Here is a 19,460-nt window from a genome sequence, read left to right as displayed (position 1 = left end):
TACCATCATGGAACAACAGCAATTGCATCCCACCAGTAAGAATAACAACTGGACACAGTTGTATCCAGCTGGAGAGTAACATTATCCATTTGCAAATATAACAGTATTCGTATTCTTTCTCCTCACTTACGACCATGCTTCAGCAAGAGCTCTATAAAGATCTCATGAAAGCTTGAAACTGAAAATCCTTCCAATACTTAATAAACTACTTTCCTAACAAGAGACCACATCACTATAAGACTAGGCTTGCACCTTCTGGAAATTAAATTAATTTCCTCTCTCCTGGTAGAGCTATATTAAAGGGAACTGTTCAGCCTCACCCTCTTTCTCCAGTTGAGATGCCAATATCTATGGATACATCTATTATAATTTTAACTGGTATGTTATGTGTAAATATCATCCAGTTGGATTTGCATTGACGTAATTCATACTATATATAAGACATCAAACTTAAACATGTCTTAGCTTCTAACTCATTGAGATTCCTTCACTAGCTAAAACTTTAATCCATCCTCTTAGACTTTTAAAATTGTTGACATAGAACAGTACTCAGCATTCTTAGGGACTTAGGATGTTTCAGAGTTTGTTCCCTGTATTTTAAAGTGCTTATGGTGTGGTTCAAAATGCTTTTTGGTGTGGGGGTGGGGTTTTTTTCATCTGCAATTGACCTGAGACAGTAACTTTCAGCAAACGTGAAAAGTCCAAACTAAAAAAGATTGTTGTAGCCCTCTTCACACCCTTTGGCAGAACTACGGGGATCTTGGTGTGTTGATGTTTAGATTATGCGTGAGGGCTTACTCTAGCTGCCACAGCTATTTAATTGAACTGAAACACCAAATTTTCACAGCAGAGGTCACTTGTAAAATGAGTAATATTTTACTGTGTAATGTCTTACAGTGCAATGCTTTTCAGTTCTGAATTAGTCATTTTCCATGAATTAACAGGACTAGTAGCTAAGAAAGCCCTTGGGATTCCCAAGATGGGGATTTCAGATTACCTGCAAGAAGTTCTAAAGAACTAGACGTGAAGCATTGGTTTCTTTCATGGTTTCGCTCCATGCATCATATTGCACAATAAGGCTGTCTGATTTTTTGGTCTCAGGAGGGATAGAAAACTGATGGTTTTAAACAATGTTGCTCAGATTTGGGTCACTTTTAATGTGGGACACATTCGATTTTTCCTGATTAACACAATGGGATTTTTAAACATTTCACTGCAACTGAAAGGAATGTCTGAGGAAGAAGATACACAGCTCTGATGACTTCAAATCCTCAGATATGCCTCAGGCTCTCAAAAATCATGAAATCTGCTAAGGAAGGTTTTTTGTTAACTGGCTTTTTTATCTACTGAGATACATTTGGGACGCTACAATTCTGAAAAGACTTGCAACAGGACAAGTCAGAAGACTGGTGTTCTACAATTTGTTCCCAAGATGAAAGGAATATTTAAACCACCAAGCATTATGAAACATACAACATATGATACTGCATGCCGCCGAAAATGAGCATGAACTTGTCTGTCAGCATTCAACCAAACCACAATTCCAAAACCTGAATGACTTTACTCCATCTCTCAGTATGAATTCGCATTGAAGAGTATCTTAGATCACAGCAATATTTGAGTGTACCTTGTACCAAATGGTCGTGAGCGGTAAGGTCCTGCTGCTGCCCTGGTATTTTGTTAGTCCCTGCCCTGCCACGAACTCTCTCTCTTTCTTCTCAGACAGCGTTAAGAACCAACCCTCGCTATTATCATACCTCATATTAAGTTTTATGAAGCTGTGGGATGTTTCCTCGCTTTTCTAAGCGGACACATATCGGGTGTGTCTGTATGAAAACCAACCGGAGGTCAAAGGGCTGCCAAAGCTGCCTATCCCAGTGTGGCACCGTTCGCACTGGGGACACGCCACCACCACTCCGCCACCCGAGGCCACGTCTGCGGGGCACCGAGACCCTCCCGGAGTGCCGTGACGGCTGAAAGGGATTGAAGGGCGGGGAGCACTGAGATTCCCCCCATCATTCCCGGGCCTCCGTCCTGGCACCTTCCCGCCGCATCGGAGCCTTTTCCCGGCAAGCCGAAGGCTGGGACTCCCCCTCCTCCGCCGCCGGGAAGCCGCGGGGGCGGGCGGGCGCGACCCTCCCCGCGCCGGGCGCTCCCCGGGGAGGAGCCGGCCGGGTCGCACCGGGCCCGCTCGCCAAGTCCGGCTCCGAGCAGCCAAACCCAGCCCCCTGGGTTCGGGGTGGGCGGGGAGGGACGGCCGGCCGGGAGCCTCTCCTGCCGCGAGCGGGAGGGCGAAACTTTCCTCCCCGGCGGCGGCGGCGGCGGCGAGGCACCAGCAGCCGCCGAGGCGGGCGCTGCCAGCATGGGCCCCGACACGCTGCCGCTCGGCACCTACGGCGGGGCGGCCGCCGCCGCCGCCCTGCTGCTCTGGGCCGTGTGCGTGCTCTGCAGGAGGAGAAGGTACCGGGGCGGGGGGCGGCCGCCGCATTCCTGCACGGCCGGGCCGGGCGAGCGGGGCTGCCGGGCGGGCGCAGCGCATTGGGCCGCGCTGCTCTCCGCCCGCCCCTCCGCGCGGGGCCGCCCTATCAGCGCCGCCGGGCCGGGGGCGGCGGCCCTCAGGGATGGCGGCCCCCGGGGATGGCCGCCCCCGGGGATGGAGGCCCCGCTGCGGCTGGTCCGGCGCGGGACCGCCGGGGGCGAGGGAGAGCCGGGGAGGTGCGGCGGGGGGCGGCTTCTCTCCTGACCTGGGGCGGGGGCGGCACGTGGGATTCTGGTCTCGCCTGCCGGGGGTTCGTGGAAGCCCGTGCTCCGAAAGGAGCTGTGTCCGTAGCACACCCGCGGGCAGTTGGGCGTGTGTGAGAACACGCGACGCTGAGGTTTGCTGAGCACCTGAACGCGAGCTCTGAGCCCCATGCAGCGGCACAGACCCAGCGCGGCCCGGGCAGCTGCCCCGCGGAGCCCGAGGGGCGCCGGCCGTACCTGCGGCCGCTGCCGCCGCGGGGTTGTGACATTCGCCCTCGCTGCCCTTCTCTTTGAGCCGAGTAGCTCGGGTCATGGACATTCTAGTGACTTCTGTTAGTGTTTCTCATGCTGGTGCCTTTAGTTTCTTTCAAGTGTACGATCTATAAATTCGAAGAAGGTAAACACGTTCTGGGATATTTCAAGAAGAACGTGCAGGTTTTTTTTGAGGGGAAAAGAAGCACTGACTGGAAATATGCTTTCTGAATACCTGTTACTTCATGTGCTGGCATTTTCCCATGACGTGAAATGCTTGGCCACGTGAAGCCAATACTTGATGCTCTTCAGTGTCCCTTCTGCACTTGATTAATACATGTGTGTAAAGGCTGACGGAGGAGGAGTGAAGAAGGGGAGGGATCAGTATTCACTGGATTGTTCGCTTATTTTTAATTCATAAAATGAGATGCATAGAAATTGTTGATGTAATTCTGAATAGTAAACTGTTACTTTTCCTAATAATTGTAAGTTATTTTGGAAGATGTACACAAGCAAATGCAAAAAATAAATTGTGCTGCTAGGTTATAAAAAAAGTTAGAAAGGTAGTCTGGCAATTTTTAGACCAATATCCCTAACTTTAGGACCATGTATAGAATGAATTGAAAAACAGTGAAAATTCGTGTTTTTATCCCAGAAGTCATCTGTAAACAGACACTGGTTATTTCCATGTTGTCTGGTTTGGAACCATTATTATATGTGATTTGACTTTAGAGAGTCCAATCCTTTCCTTAAGTGAGACATCCATCCCATCCATCCCAGTGTTTGAGTGGGGTCATCCTGTAACACAAACTGCTTGATGGAGTAGTCTGCGATGCTGCTTCATGCTTCAGCTCAGTTTATGAAATAGACAGCTGCTGCTCAACAGGTCACTTCTCCTCCTCCTCATCATCATCCATGTTGCTTATCTGACCCTCTGTGAGCTTATTCTGGAAGCTAAACACATAAAAACTATTTAATTTTTTGATGGGTTTAGTTTGCTGCCAGTCTAGCTCCCTAAAGAACATCATCACAGAAAACAAAAGGGGAGCTGGAAGGCAAATGGGATTGGGTGTCTTTTTAGGCTGGAAGGTACTGTACTGCCTGAGTCATATTATAAAATTGTGCCTGTCATTCGTTTAAATTCTAGTACAACTGTAAAAGGCAGAATTTTTGCAAATGGAAACAGGCAAAGCTGCTGCTTGTAAAGTTTTCAGCCAGATGTGCGTGGTAGGGAAAATGGTTCAACGAACTCATTTTGAATTATTTTTATACCACTTATGCTGTCGAATTTTTCAAGTGCAGTCTTTGGAGTCTACAGAAAAATGGTTTGGATGTCTGTGTCACAGCAGAATGATGTTTTACAGAAGACCTCACAAGAAGGCGTACTCTCTTGTCCCCAAAACCAAATTGCTGTTTGATTAATTAACTACTTGAATGCCTGTGCTGTTTCTCAACTGTACAAAGCACTAGCGAGCAAGCAACTCAAATAACAAATAATAAAACCCATCAAACTCTGTGTGGTACAGCCCCTAGCTGAAGGTGCTGGTGTTGAGGTACTCTCCTACTCCAGTAAAATGTGCAATTAAAAGAAATTATGTGTGGTCTGTAGAGGTGCCTAGCAGCAGCCTGCTGATGTTCAACAACTGTTTCTGATCTGTGGGAAGAAAAGCTGTTCTCAGGGTGCAGTGGATTAAAAAATAAGGTTAGAGCTTAGTTAATGCTTCTCAGATTTGGTGCAAGTCTGTGATCTCCCCTTCCTTATCAGACCCTTAACAGTTTATCCATCCCCATGTCTTGTCCCACTTGACATCCTCTTGTCAAGTGCTCCATCCACTTGTCAGATTTCTTCTTTCCCTTTCTTTTATTTGAATCTAACAAACTCTGCAGCAGGTGGGCTACCCCCTACCCTCCCTCAGGAATCCACTGTAAACATTTGGGAACCTGTTGACATAGGGATTGTTGAGAGATTACTTCACAAATAAACGCCAAAGTCAAGGTTATATTCCTGGTCATGGACTGTAGCCTTTTGGACAGAAGAGCAGACAATGTGGAGCTTGCCTATGCTAGAAGAAATGTTGGTACTTCAGGCATGAATGTACTCTTATACAAGTTAATACATTGCCTTAGTGTTGGTATGCTTGTAGCAGTGTGCAAACCCTGTATAAGGGCCTTGTTATGTTTAAGATACCAAGATAAACTTTGCCAGAAAGATCAAACTTGACATCTTAACCACAGCCCTGCATGGATTCCATCAAGATCACTACAGCAGGCAAGTGTGTGTATATATAAATGAAGAGCTTAAGTAAGTAAATAAACACCACTAACTTGCACTTCAAAATTCTGATTGTTTTGCTGGGTGATGCGTCTGTCCTGCTTGACTGAGGTGATGCACAGCCCCCTTCATGGCTCTTGAGAGTTACACATCTAGGAACAAAATGAGGGTTTGTATATCCTGGAGAAGAGAACTTCCTAAATCCATCACTTATGCTCCTTAAGCAGATGTTTCAGGATTTCACCTTCTTTGGTATAAGGTGCTTCCCCTCCGTTTCCTTTCAAGCTGAGGTTCTCATTACTGGAGCAGAAAAGGTGGTGTATTGACTTAAAAGTTTGTCAGAAATGTGTTGTATTGACTTAATTTGCTGTTGCCTTTTTCTGTAATGCAGTTGATGTAACCTGGCATTACAAGATTTGAGGGTGAGTTCAGTACCAGTTTTCTCAGAGAGGGTAGAAAGGAAGAGGAATTTCCTTTTGTATAAGTGCTTATCATTTGAGTGCTTGTGGCAGTAATAACACAAAGGAAACTAATTAGAGTCTTTGCCAGGTTTTATATCACAGATGGCGAAGAAACAGAAGTAGAACAAAAGTTTCTGTAATCACAGAAAAAATTAGTTTGAGTTAGACTCAATGTCAAATGAGTCTCAGTGCCTTCTGCATGCTAAGAGAGATCTCCCTCTTACTGGCTGAAGTGATGAAAAGCCTATCTAGGCTGTTTGCTGGGGAATGTGTTTTCTCCAGAGAGCAATTCCTTTTTGCTGCTACACAAAAGTATTTCTGCTATGGCAAAAGCTGATGATTTCCTAGACTGGAGACTGTACAGATTATTCTCTTTTGCCTTCATAAAATGTCTTACCTCAACCCCAGCTTTATCTGTTTTTCTTTTGGTGTTTTCAAACTGTTTTTTCACTAGCTGTACACAATCTCATGGAGCAGGAGGTGAGGTGTCAGATGAAGCTAACTCCCATTTGTCTTACAGCAGTGATGCTGCCCAAGTCAGAGAAGGGTCCTTGAGCTCTCCAGAGGCTGTCTCCTTCTAACTTCCATAGGTGTAGTACTATTCCAGTTTTTCTTGCTCAAATTGATGCCTATTTTTGGCTGCTAGTGTTCATTGCATATCCATGACTGAAAATGGTTGCAAATTGTAACCAGCGATTTGTGGATAAGGCTGGGGTATTCTCTGACCCTCTCCTTGAAGAGCAGATGCTGCAAATTACTAGGAAGAAGAAGCTCAGGCTGGCCACAGATTAAAACCACTGCCTAAGGGGAAGAGGACAGTGGAGAGAAGTGGAACAAAGATTGTTGTGCCCCTATTTATCTATTGAAATTGAATCCTTCTCCTAAGGTTTGAATCCCAAAGTTTTTCAGATAAGGAAAATACAGACCAAACCTGGAAAAAGGTTCCTCATCAGAGGTTTATAACTGCTTGGAAGGTTAACACATATCTGATGTGAGATGCATCAATGGTTTGTAAAAATTATTCCCTCTGCAATTCTATTGCCTTAAAATGGAGAAGGTAGATTTACATCACATAATAGGAAGAAATTCTTTATGGTGAGGGTGATGAGCACTGGAAGAGGTTTCCCAGAGAAGCTGTGGCTGCCCCATCCCTGGAAGTGTTCCAGGCCAGGTTGGATGGGGCTTTAAACTACCTGGTCTAGTGGAAGGGGGCCCAGCTCATGGCAGGGATTTGGAACTAGATGATCCTTAAGGAACTTTCTAACCCAAACCATTCCATGATTCTGTAGGCTTGTAGGCTTGGTATTTTAATTATTAGGAATGGTCTTCATGGTCAGGATTGCTTGTGAGAAACACTATGATATGTGGCAAATGTTATGGGTTTTACTTTACAGCAGTGTAGGAATTTCTGTGCTGCATTAGATGGGACATGTACCTTCTAATATATAGTTTTTGACCAATTTCTAATGCATCAAAGCATGGTATTAAAAAACCTCCAAACTTAAACAGTGTAATTGTAGATTGAAGTCAACATAAGAAGAATTGCATGATGCATTTCTCAGAAAGGATTTTGCTGTGACCTGAGTTAAGGATTTAAAGCCTTGTTGAACCAAACTGTCTTTCATCTTTCCCTTTTATTCTATATTTTAAAATATCTCTGATGTATACAATTACATTAATCTAAGATACTTTTCCCCAAAATTGCTCTCTTGAACCCAGACAGATATTGTTGAAAAAAATATAGATTTTGTCTTTGCCTTCAAGAACATCTTATCCTTCTCTGTGACAAGCTGTGAGCTTGCTAACAGCTCTCTTACCAAGCGAATTGTAGTTCACAAGATGTCATCAGCCTGTCTTTTTTACCACTTCTGCTAATTTAGGCAATATGTTAAGGTAGTTTTCAGTTGGAGGGAACATCAGGAAGGACAGACAGAAGGATACCAGAAAAATCTGGCCTCTTCCTTCTTACCTTGGCCTTCTACAGAGGCCTTTTTCTCCATTGTTTTAATTGGACCTTTAGGGAATGCACGTGTTTTCATGACCTTTTGTTTACTGTCATTGTCCCCTCTTACTCCACTCTGAAAAAGACTGAAGACTGAAACTGTTTAAGGCAGAAATGTAACAGTTCTGTTTCTTAAGTAGCCTTAGGAAACCTTTCTTTCTCACCATCACACTTGGGTTTTCTGTCAACTGTTCGCTGCTGTGCCAAGATGTGGTAGAAGCTTTTTCCATTACTTGCTTCTGCTGGTCAGAGCCTAAGTGAAGGTAGAATAAAATTAAGTCAGCGAAACCATAACCTTCTCAAGGTGTACAAGTCTCCATTCACGGGCTGTTGGTTTTTCTTATGGCTCTAATAGAGCTGGAGAGCCATTACATCATGGTTCTTGCACAGTAGTGTGTTTCAAAACAGGCTTTTCTTTTTCTTTTTCTTTTTTTTTTTCGTGATACTTCTCATCCTTCTGATTTGTAGCCTGCATTTTGAATTCCACTTCCTACCTGTACTTTGAAGATGACACTAAAGATGAGACCTATTTTAGAAGATAATGAACCTTCTCGATAATCTATGATTTACAGAATTCTTTGCTTAAGGTACACTGCCACCTAGCAACAGTTTCCCTTCCTTCCCAGTTTTCTTGACCTACTTTGTTGGGGGTTGTTCAGCTTTATAATTTATACCTGGTCTGGTCTTGATCAGCATCCAGAACCCATCAGTAGATGCCATGCTGGTAAATGTATATGTATGAGAGGTGGAGATATTTTTAGTGGCAATAAGAACTGCTAACTTCTGGTTTCTGACTAAAATACAATAGTTTATACTTTCATGGTGTTTTTTCCTCCCTGTGTTTTTGTTGAAAGAGCCTATAATTTTTTTTCCCCTTGTAATTATTGATTTTGCTTTCTTCTGTTCTTTAGAGCAAATGAAATTAAAGGGTGAGAATTAAAGGGAATTGCTTTCAGCAATTATTTATTTTTATTATTCCAGTGCAACATGAAGCATGGAGCATCCATCTAGAGCACTGTACACAAAAGCACAGAGCTTACAGAAAGTTCTGAATAATTAACCTTTCTGCTCCCCTTCCAAGCTGATAGTCCCAAAGGTATGAGTGAGGACAACCCAAGTGAATACATAGTGCTTCAAAAATGATGTTCATGCTTACCACTATATTTAGGAGAGGAAAGCAGGCTGGTTGGCACATCTCAACTGAAACATTACAAATAAAGGCTGATGTGAAGGAAGACAAAAAGGGGCAAATCGTAATCCTAGCATCCCCTGACATGAACTACAAACTACTTTTCTTAAGCATGATGGTGAAATTTGCCCCCTGATGTGTTTAATAATTGGTGATGTAACTAGAGAGCTGCATCATCAGGTGATTGCAGGACTTCCTGGGGTCTCACCTCACAAAGCTACCTGGATCTTAGCTCCCTCAGGAAGGAGTGACTTCACTGGGGTCCAGGGACTTTGCTAAGTCCCAAGCTTGCAGTCTTGCTTGTGGACTCCTTCTCAGTTCTCCTACTGTAAGTTGGAGGTCAGTGTGGTCTCTTGATTTACAGATAACACAGAAAAATGCTTCACTGGGCACTCAGAGAGTTGTCAGAGATGCTGAAAAGAATTCTTCCATGGTATAACTGCTCAACAAGTGCTGAGGAGCTGTTGCCTGTCCATCCCTTTCTCCTATATGCTGAAATACAATTTTAGGTATTGTATGTTAGCAATAGTCAGCTAAGTTGTTGGATTGTGCCAGCTGGTTTAATGTTCTGCTCAGTTATGAGAATTATGGTCCCATAAAAAATTGTTTGTGTGGTTTGGGGGTTTTTTTGTTGTTTGTTTGTTTTGGGGTTTTTTTTGTTTTTGTTTTATTTTTATTTTTTTTTTAATTTTTTAAATTTTTGTTGTTGTTGTTGTTGTTGTTTTTTGGGGTTTTTTTTCCAGTCTAGTGTTTTGATTAAGAAGTTGGGAAGGACTTGTTTTGATAAAGTAATATAACTGTTCTTAGCACTTCATTTAGTCACTTATTTAACTTAGTGCATCACAATGCCAGAGAGTGGGGAAATACAGAAGCTAAAAGAAACAGCATACGTGCAATGTTAATACACTATATGAAGTTAAGGAAAATCTCACTGTTAAGTTGGCAGTCTTTTTCTCTTTTATCCAAGTTTTATAGATCTCCTTGGTAGTGGAGCCAGACTTGGAACACATTTTCCTGACTTCTAGTTTTGTGCTTTAACTTGCTGCCTTTTCTTTCCAAGACATTTACCATATATGTATGACATTATAGCTGTCTGGTAAACTAACTTTTTCAACCATGAGGCAGATTTTGAATTCTGATTTCAAACTTCAGTAGTGTTCTTTTTCTTTCCCCATCATTTACTGATCCTTTTACAAGAAGCATGTAGGATTTTAGGCTAATATCCATTTGCATGCCGTCTGGGAGAATTTTGGCTGACTGAGAGTCCCATAAAACAAAAGTTTCCTCTTTACAAACCACATGGATCTTGGCTGTAGATATTCAGTCCCTTTCTCCACAAACTGTTTTTAATGGTGCCAGATTCTTCTGTTTCTTCTCCTTGTTTGGCACATGTCAGGAAAAAAAAATCTTGGCTCTTGTATAGAACATATCTTGTTTCCTCTTAACTGCTCGTACTTTCTATTCGTAATTCAAATCAGCACAAAAATGCTATGGTTGTGCTTCTCATGATTTAATCTTGTAGTTTCCTAAGCAATATTCCAATTCTCTTAAAAAATTAATGCTCTCTCATACTGTAGGCCTAGTGGTAGGAGGTTCTAGCTGAATGCAATGGATGTGTTCCTGTTGATTTTGGAGAATATGCATGGAGTCCTGGCAAAGTGGCCTGCTCAAGCCTGTGGAGACACGTGAAGAAGAGATGCGCAAAATGAAACTAAAATGGGGTGTTACAGGAGTACCCTCTCCACCATCCAGCTTCCCCTTTCTGACACTGCAGTGAAAACCTGGACTCCAGCACTGCCCTTTGTAGATTCATGTTCATAGTGGGCGGTTGAAGAAGTGTCTCCTTCCTGGCCCGTGGCAGCCCAGGGATCTGTCAGAGAGCCTGTGTGTCTTTATAATTTTCCTTGCTGACAGCCTTACTCTGCACCTTTTGAGCTCTTACTTGCATGAGTCAATGTGCCTCTGATGGCTAAGGCAGAGTACAGCACTGCTAGGTGTGGTTGTCTGATTTATTGTGACTCCCCCAAAAAGTCAGCAAACTGCTTAGTGGCCGGCTCTTTCCTTACCCCATTGTCTTGCTTCTCATAAAGTTGTTCCCCAGATTTCTCCTGAGTGGGAGAAAAATTTTTATGTAACTTGCCTTGTCTAAAATGATTTGAACAAAATTAGAAATTTTTAAATGATATGTTGAAAAAATGATCATAGAAAATTTCTGTATTTCATTACTATTTGAAGTGATACAGTATTTAGAAAAAATTACAGTCTCATTTCAGCGTGGTATGAGAATGCAGAAGTCTTGCAATTATTAGCTCTGGCAGCTCTGTTTATTTAAAAGAAACAAAAACCAAAAACAAAACCTAAAGGAACCCATATATTCCTTAACATGAGAAGACTATTGCTGTTAAAACACAGTGGACAGAACTGATGAAGTCAGTTTTTCAGTCTTTTTGTACTCTTTCTCTCTCTTCGTATGCATGCCAGTTTGTAATACACTGTACAGTGTAATACTGTAGTCTCGGAGGGCTTCAGAGAGACGCCCTTTCTAATAGGCCCCCAAGGAAAATAAAAAAATATTTTTAGAAATTGCCATTTAATCAGGTTAACAAAAGCAGGATGCTTTGGAAAGAAGGACAATTGCTAGTATCTCCTCAGAGAGAATCTGAGTGACTTCTATTGCTGGTCCACTCACCTGATGCTACAGCAGTGTTTGGTCATTGCATCCCTAGCTGGAAAGTACTGCTCTGTGTTTTCTGCTTCAGAGCTGGCATGGTTTTTCAGGTTACAATAGCTCATCTTCAGAGCTTCTGGTGTGGGATAGATCATAGCCATGCTAATTCTCTCCAGCTGGTTTTTCAGCATGAGAAGCTTTGGTAGTCACATTTGGGAAGCTTCTCTGAAAATAGCTCAAAGAGTGGATTGATGACAAGACATAATTTTTCCTCCAGTTGTTCAGGAACTGATCTGCAATATTTACGCAGCTTAGACTTATACTTCATTAAGACAGAAAAATGTCCATGGAAGATTATTTTTGTTTTGGTCGGTATTAGTATTTGTAAATTGTTTCCATTGCATTATGTGTTTCCTCCATATTCCTCTCAAAAACTTCTATTATTTTGTTGGAGCAGATGCTTTTATGTTTCTAAAAGATTTTAAGATGACTAGGTTAGATTCAGCATAACTGTTTTGCTTAAATAGCAAATTTCCCAGACCTACAGCTGAGGGTGAGGCGTGTTGCCAGAGCCCGCGCTGCAACGTTCATCTGCGATTCCTGTTTAAAAAGTAGCAGCTGTGTAGCTGTACGAGAAGTGAAAATGTCTCTCAGTTCAGGAGTCATCCAAGAACCAATTGTAAAACATGATGAACCCACTGAATTGGTATTTGGGAGGAAAAATGAGACTACTGTGAGAGCTGGCTTGTATGTGGTGTTCTTTTTAACCTTAAGTACGTGCCTGAAAGATTCTGATTGAACAGCAGTAGGGCTTAGGTGTGTGTAGCTGATGAAATGGTGAAATGGAGCCCATAGTGCATGACTACACAAAAGATGTTTAGGCCTCTCAGTGATAGTTGCCATCACAGTAGCCATGACTGATGGTGATCTATTTCTAGGCCCTGGAAAAAGGGCAACAAGCTGGAGTCAGAGCCTGGGCTCCTTCCGAGGACCAAATGAGGGAAACTTGAAGTTTGTGTCCTAGCAGCTTGCACATAATATCCTTTAAAGCCAGGTTAAATTATCTGTCACCGTTAGGCGCGACACAGAATTGTTCACAGCAGGACTGGAGAGGTTCCCCCTGTATGTCAGTGTTCAGTGGCTTGGGAAACAGCTGCTTGCGCAGTGTCTGGTTTTGTGGTTGAACAGACAGCTCAATTTCTGGCATTGCTGCTTTAAGATACAAAAATTATAACTAAGCTTCAAAGAAATCTTGCATATGTGAATGAGTCAGAATTATTTTTTCTTCTATAAGCTGTTTAGTTTCTTGCATTTTATGTAGTGAAAACACTGCTTGATCCTACTTGGTATTACCACGTTATGAGTGAAGGGACTTTTTTCACAACCTTTGGACTTCCTCACATAGAACCACATCAGCTATAATAAATTTAGAGCCTTAAAAATCTGTTGTTATGAAGACTTTAAAATAAAACTGTGCGGGCTGTGTCTGTTCAGTGGTAAGAAGCTAAAATAAGACAATGCTGAGATCTGTTGGGCTCAAAAGAAAGTTCAGGTTTCCTGCCTTCGTGATCTCCTTTCCAGAAGGAGAGCCTTGTGTTTCTCTCTCAGAAACCCAGGTCTAATAAAGCACAGTTATTGTGACCCATCCAGTCTGACTTCCTACATAGTCTAGCCCTTTGCAACGTCTCCTGCATTAGCTATATTGAACACAACTGTGTATGGAAGGATGTCCTGCCTTTGGTTTATTTTTGACTTTGAGGGATGTTCTTACCATTCTGTTTTTACTTTTAGAAAAGAGGGTGGGTTCACTCTCATTAGTGGATGTATATATCCTTTTAAACATTGAAAAGATTTAAGCAAAAGTTATGAAAAATATCCTGAGATGTTGTCCAAACAAGATCATCTCCTGTTCAAAGTGTTAAATACTGCTGTTGCAAATAAATACATGCTTAAAGGTGTGGGCAAGCTCATCTGACACGTCTTTACTTGTATATCAATGGAAATTTAGTGTGGACTGAAGCATCTTGCTTTTTATGCTTTCTCATCCACTGCCAAGAATGTTTGGGTGGACCAATTTATGTGTGCTGCTTGCTGCTGCTGCTCTGTACTCTCTGCATTGCATACTTGCTTCATTGTTTTGGGGAAAATTCGAATTCTTTTATCAAAGACTGTGAAAGCCAGAGATAATTCAAATGGGACCAGATGAACCAGTGCTTCATTTTTTTTTGCTTAGACATAAAAAAAAAAATCTTGTTTCTTTTGTTTTGCACACTATTTCAGCATATTTTGTTATTAATAATATCTCTGAGACTATTGTTTAGGAGTCAGGCATATGTGTTATCTCATGCCTCCAAATTATGTTGCAGCAGTTCCAGATGCACTGTTCTCAAATGTACTGTACCCAGTAGAAATGTGAAATATAGAGCTGTTTAAACTCTAGTGATACAGTTGGTTTCATCAACATGAAGGCCTAGGAAGTTTTTTCTTGTAATTGTTTTTAGCAAAAGTACTGTGTGCTGATTTGGAACATCAAATAGTTTCTGTTGTTAGACCATGTGAAAAAACCCTTCTATGTGTGCATATAGTTGCAACTTTGTAGGTAATTGGTGGTGCTGGAAATGTCCTACAGAGATACGGTTTTGATCCCTTGGTCATTGTATTGAAGAGTGCACACCTGGCTCAGTTCTCACTGAATCACTGCAGTGTTGAAGGTGATGAAGATGGAAATCCCCAGGTATGCTGTGATGGTGGTGGATTCCAAAGTGAAGGCTGCTCGAGGATTCCCACATGTGCAGGGCATTTTCACCCCCTTAGCTTTTGTTCAGTGTTCAGGATCCAATGCTCTGAGTGACAAAATCCCTGCTGTTACCACACATGACCATTTGTACCTCTGGTATCCTAGTTAGTCCCAGGTGCAGTGAAACTTTACAGCTGCATCTTCAGCCCTGCTGTGTCTGATCTTTCTTTTTACTTTTCGTGGCAAATATGAAGTCATCTCCTTAAAGGCAGCAGAGTGCTGGGAACTCTATCCTGCTCCTGGCAATCAGATTTCTTAAGATTGTGGAAGGGATAGATTAGTTTATTGCCTGCTGAAGTATGAATTTTACTGTAAGTCAGTATGGAATGACATAGAATCATAGAACCATAGGTTAGTTTGGGTTGGAATGGGCCTTAAAGATCATCTATTCCAACTCCCCTGTCATGGACAGGGGCAACTTTCACTAGATAAGGTTGCTCAAAGCCCCGTTCAACCTGACTTTGAACACTTCCAGGGCTGGGCATCTTGCCCATCCTGGGCAGTCTGTTTCAGTGGACATCTCTTTCATTTTCCAGGGTTGGGTAGGTCAAAGCAGCCTCAGTAAATAAGAATTTACATGCTAAATTTCTCAGAACTTAGCAGTCTTAGCATGCTCTGTTTAGGGGGAGCAACCAGCACGGTGGGATTGCATCATACAGATAAGGTTCTTAGGCTCTTTTGCAATCTTTTCATAACCGTTACAACCTGACTGCAGAGTTTGGCTGCTGCGTAGCACTAGATTTATGTCACTAAAGGGTAAAGTCTGTATTTATCACTCCTCACTTTTCAGCAGGCTCTGTGTTTTGTATCATCCATTTTGTTCTGCTAGATATTAGAGTACTTTTTTTGGGTCTGATTTCTCAGTTCACTTTTTTTTACTGTTCACAAAATTCGTTGTGCTCTTTAGTAATTGTCTTCACGAATTCTCATTGCTATGCTCAGTGGGTAAGCTAGGCTAATGAGACCCTTTTTTTTTCATTTGAGTGAGTTTTGCTAATTGCTTTTATCACACTGGAACCTGTAAGAGGGTTTTCTGTGGACAAAATGACAACAAAAAAATGAAGCGCTTTTGTTGGTAAGTCACCTGGCAATTCCTCCTGGATCTTCAACGTAGCTGTCAGCAAACATGAGTGACTCCTTAACGCCCAGTGCCTCTAATTGCCCTTGATTTCCTCTCTGTTTTCCTTGTGTGGGATTTCTCAATTGATGGGATGTAACTTGAAAGCAGGTAGTGATAGAGTGCATCTCCAGTCAGCAGTAGAAAGAATAAAATAATGAAATTAGGAAGGTCAACATGCATCAGGAGCAGAAATTTCATCCAGCCTCCTGCCCTGTCCTGTGGTTGTGGCTGATCCCTTGCCATCTTAGTTCATAACTTGTATTGTTACTTCCTTTACAGCTCAGCTCATGCTAGGACCCTGTCATTTCTGCAGACTTAAGGGGTGAGGACTTCAACACTTGCCCTTTACAAAGGCTCTGTGCTTTCCCAATTATCAATTTGTGTCCATCTTCTTCCCCAAGTCTTGCCTACTGTACTGAACATCAACCTAAGCACTCATCTACCCCAGAATTGTGTAATTATTTTCAGCATGGGGCTAGCATAAGGTTTTGTGAAATTCCTAGGAAGGTATAACTGAATGAATTTCAAGCTCAGAAATGAGATGGCAGCTATTAGTTGAATATATCTAAAAGGAGACAGCCTCCATGAGTCTTGGGTTGACCTGTGCTCTAGCTTTTGAAGAAAATTTACATTGAACCTAATAGAGTTTATTAACCAGTACTTTTAATTATGTTTACAAATTTCACTAGATTTGTGTTAAATCAAGATATATTTGGATTATTTTTTTTTGTCTTGCTTGAAGTTTCCCCCTTGAGCTCTGCTATAGTCCTTTATTATCTTTGACTTTGTTGAGAGTAGCTTGAAAGCTTCTTTCCTTTTCTGCCATACCTGCCTTCTGCAGGACTCCTTGCTTCACCCAGAGAAGGGATTAGAGCCATTGCTATTCTCTTCATTTATATAATTCTGTCATTGCCTTGACATCAGCGTAATCTTCTTGACTGGCTGATCAAACTGATTTTCAACAGTTTTAGACAGAGTAAAAAATTAGTGCATTTAGGTCTTCCTTGATTTTTCTGGCAGTTTTCTCTGTCATTCAGTCTAGCAGTTTTTTCTTTATCTCAAATACCTTTTTTTTTCTGTGCTTATCTTCTTTCTTATAAAATAACTACTACAGCTGGAATTTTCTGACTTTCAGACCTTTAATTCTTCTAATCTTATGTCAAAGCAGTTAACAAGTGATAACAAACCCTTATTAGACTTTGTATTGTTGAGATTTTTGCCTTACTTTAGACATTTGAGATTTTCCACAAATTTCTGTAAACCCAGGATTTTATTTTAGATATTTGTTCACAGCATAGAGCTTCAATGGTAGCTGCATCTTAATCATATAGCCAAATGAAATTTCTTTTGCAAGTGGTGTGTGTAGATTTAGCCTTTTTGTGGTTCATAGCACATCAGTAACAACTGGAATACTATTGCAGCAAGAAAATCTGTTCAAAATCACAGCAAATCCTGCTGCTGTAGGCTTCTGAAAAGGCAGCAATACTCTGGTTTGTGATCCTGTTTCTATCATGAAACGGCTTTGGATTTTGTTACAGAGGAAAGGTTTGCATTTTTACTTTGCAGGATGAAAATACACAGTAGTTGAGGGTGCCTTTGGAATAACTGCAGACTCTGGATCTCTCAGTGACATGTTAAAGACCAGCAAAATCTTGCCAGCCTGGCTGCATCAGATGGGCTTGTGGTTTGTCCTCCTATCAGGGCTGTGCCTGCAGAAGCCTCTGGCACTGGCAGCAGAACCTGGGCGTAACAGGGGATTGCTGTGCTAGCTCTTTCTGGTTGAGGAGCCACCTTTGTGTGTCTGCTTGAGACATGTTTGCTCACATGGAATTTACTGAAGACTAGGGCAGACCAGGCCATACAGGAAGGAGTGAAAGCCTTAATGCTAGAGACATGTAGCCTGGCCATGCACGAGTTCTTTGCCTTTGCTGGACTTCACCATCTCACCACCCTTACAAGTGGTGCCTTACCCCTCACCATGTAAGGGATAATACTTGTGAGTTTAGTTAGGGTTCACAGACGTTCCCTTGCATTCTTATTCGTTGGATTGCTGAAGTGATGGTTCTTTTTAAGTCTTTGAATAGTTTCTGGTTTTAGTGGGACTTGAGCTTCTAAGTGGAGCAGAGGCTCAAGTTTTTTGCATTTTCACACTGAGGCAAATGTGAATTTCTAGTTTGATGGTATGATACAGAATGTACAGCAGTATTTCCTCTCTTTAGTGGTACTACTTATGGGGCAAAACTGTGGTTATGCTTTGAACAGAATTTCAAAGTTCATAGAGGAGGAGACCACTTCTTGTTGGCAACTGAGGTTACTTAATGATAACACTTTCGCTTCCATCTACATACCCATGCTGGATGACAGCTTTCAAGGCTGAGGCTAGTACTAGGTTTCCTTTTATATGCAATACCACATACGTTTTAATATATGGATTGCATGGAATTTTAATGGCCCTGATCATGAGGCAAACTTTTTTTCTCATTCTTGAAAATATGAAACAGTGACTTGTTTCTCAAACTCCTGCCTGGGTCTGTAATGTTACCAGCTGCCTGTGGCTAGACAGAGTTGGCACACTCACTTCTGCTAAACCCACCCCTTATTTTTCTTTCTGTGAGTTTGTGCTTAAACACACTGGCTAACGAGTCTGATCTGATGTTTCCCAGTGGGATACTAACTTTTTTTAAAGCAATCTAAAGCTTGTTCCCCTTTCATGAAAAATAATGGGGAGGTGTAATTCTATTCACTTACATAGAACAAAAGTACTCTGAGTTGTTTAGAAGGCTGAAGTCTTTAGAGCCTTTTTGCAATTGTAAACAGTAAGATGCACAGTCAAGGACTTCTGTCTTCCAGCTGTGAACCAATCAGATGTGAATTTTCTCTAATCACAATGATTAAACTAATAACATAGTTGCTAAATGTCACATAGTGGCTTTTGAGCCACAAAATTTTTCTGATGTTATAGCATATTTTTGTTTATTTTGGGCATCTAGAAATGAAGATAGAACTTCTTCAACAAAATCCATCCTGAGTTTGTGAGAACTTCTCATGAGAAGTTCTTCATGTAGCTTTCAGCTGAACAGATTGCTACTATCAAATTTTTAAGAATTTCTTATGGTCACTTTAGTACAATGTAGTTCCTTCTAGTATGAACAAAAGTCTGTGGGTAGTAAAAATAATGGGCTTTTCCTGTTGTGAAATGTGCCTGTGTTTCTGTGCACTTCTGTCCACAGAAACCAGCTGTGAGGGGAAAAGGAGGATAGGCTGGCGGGGATCCCAGTGTACTCACGGGGTGAGTCACAGGACCCAGTCAGTGTCTGGGAAGCAATCTTTGTCCTACTCTGCAGAGATGCATGGAGCTTAATTTTTAATTATTTTTTTTTTCCAAATAAAGGACTTTTGCCTCATCAGTGATCATATTTATGCCATTGCAGTCATGAAGAGTGTGAGTCCTCTACTCTGTTTTTCCTTACTATCAGGAATATCACTTCTCCTAAACCTGATGTTCAATTCGTAGCTAGAAGTTTCTACTTCCGCTTCAAAATCATTTATTTTTAGATGTTTTTTCCTAAAAAAAAGAGGGCTGAAGTAAATGGGAAGATAACTCCAGGTGTACAATGACAAAGGTTCAGGGTAGGTACTTTCATTGGGGTAGAAAGGGTGGTAAAGCTTTTGGAAACAGAGAGAGCTCACAAGAAAAGAATGGCAGGCTGAAAACCCCTGCTATCCTTTGATTACTATCAGACTCAAACATTGCTGCAGTCTTAGCATGCTAATTGACCACAACTGATACATATGGATGCTTGTAAATAAGCAGGTTTCCTTTAACTCTGGTTTAAGTCCTGAAGATACTGTATTAGGTGCTTATTTTTGTCTAAGCTTGGCATTCATTTACCTGTACTATCTGGTGTCAAAAATATTGATAAATGTTTAATGGGATATATCTTTTTTAAAATATCA

General features: G+C 41.7%; 1 protein-coding gene across 1 annotated transcript in view; it reads left to right on the top strand.

The window, feature by feature from the left end:
* Window positions 1–2,228: 2,228 nt before the first annotated feature.
* Window positions 2,229–19,460, top strand: part of CYP7B1 (cytochrome P450 family 7 subfamily B member 1) — a 125,329-nt gene continuing 108,097 nt past the window's right edge. The window contains exon 1 of the mRNA XM_088175619.1: window positions 2,229–2,460. Within this exon, the coding sequence (XP_088031745.1) occupies window positions 2,363–2,460 (98 nt within the window). The 5' untranslated portion in view covers window positions 2,229–2,362. The remainder of the gene's footprint in view (window positions 2,461–19,460) is intronic.

The sequence above is a fragment of the Sturnus vulgaris genome, chromosome 1, assembly GCF_052056855.1.
Source record: "Sturnus vulgaris isolate bStuVul1 chromosome 1, bStuVul1.hap1, whole genome shotgun sequence".
NCBI lineage: Eukaryota > Metazoa > Chordata > Aves > Passeriformes > Sturnidae > Sturnus > Sturnus vulgaris.
Note: the sequence above shows the minus strand (reverse complement) of the source record. Positions and strands in the feature narration are given on the sequence as shown.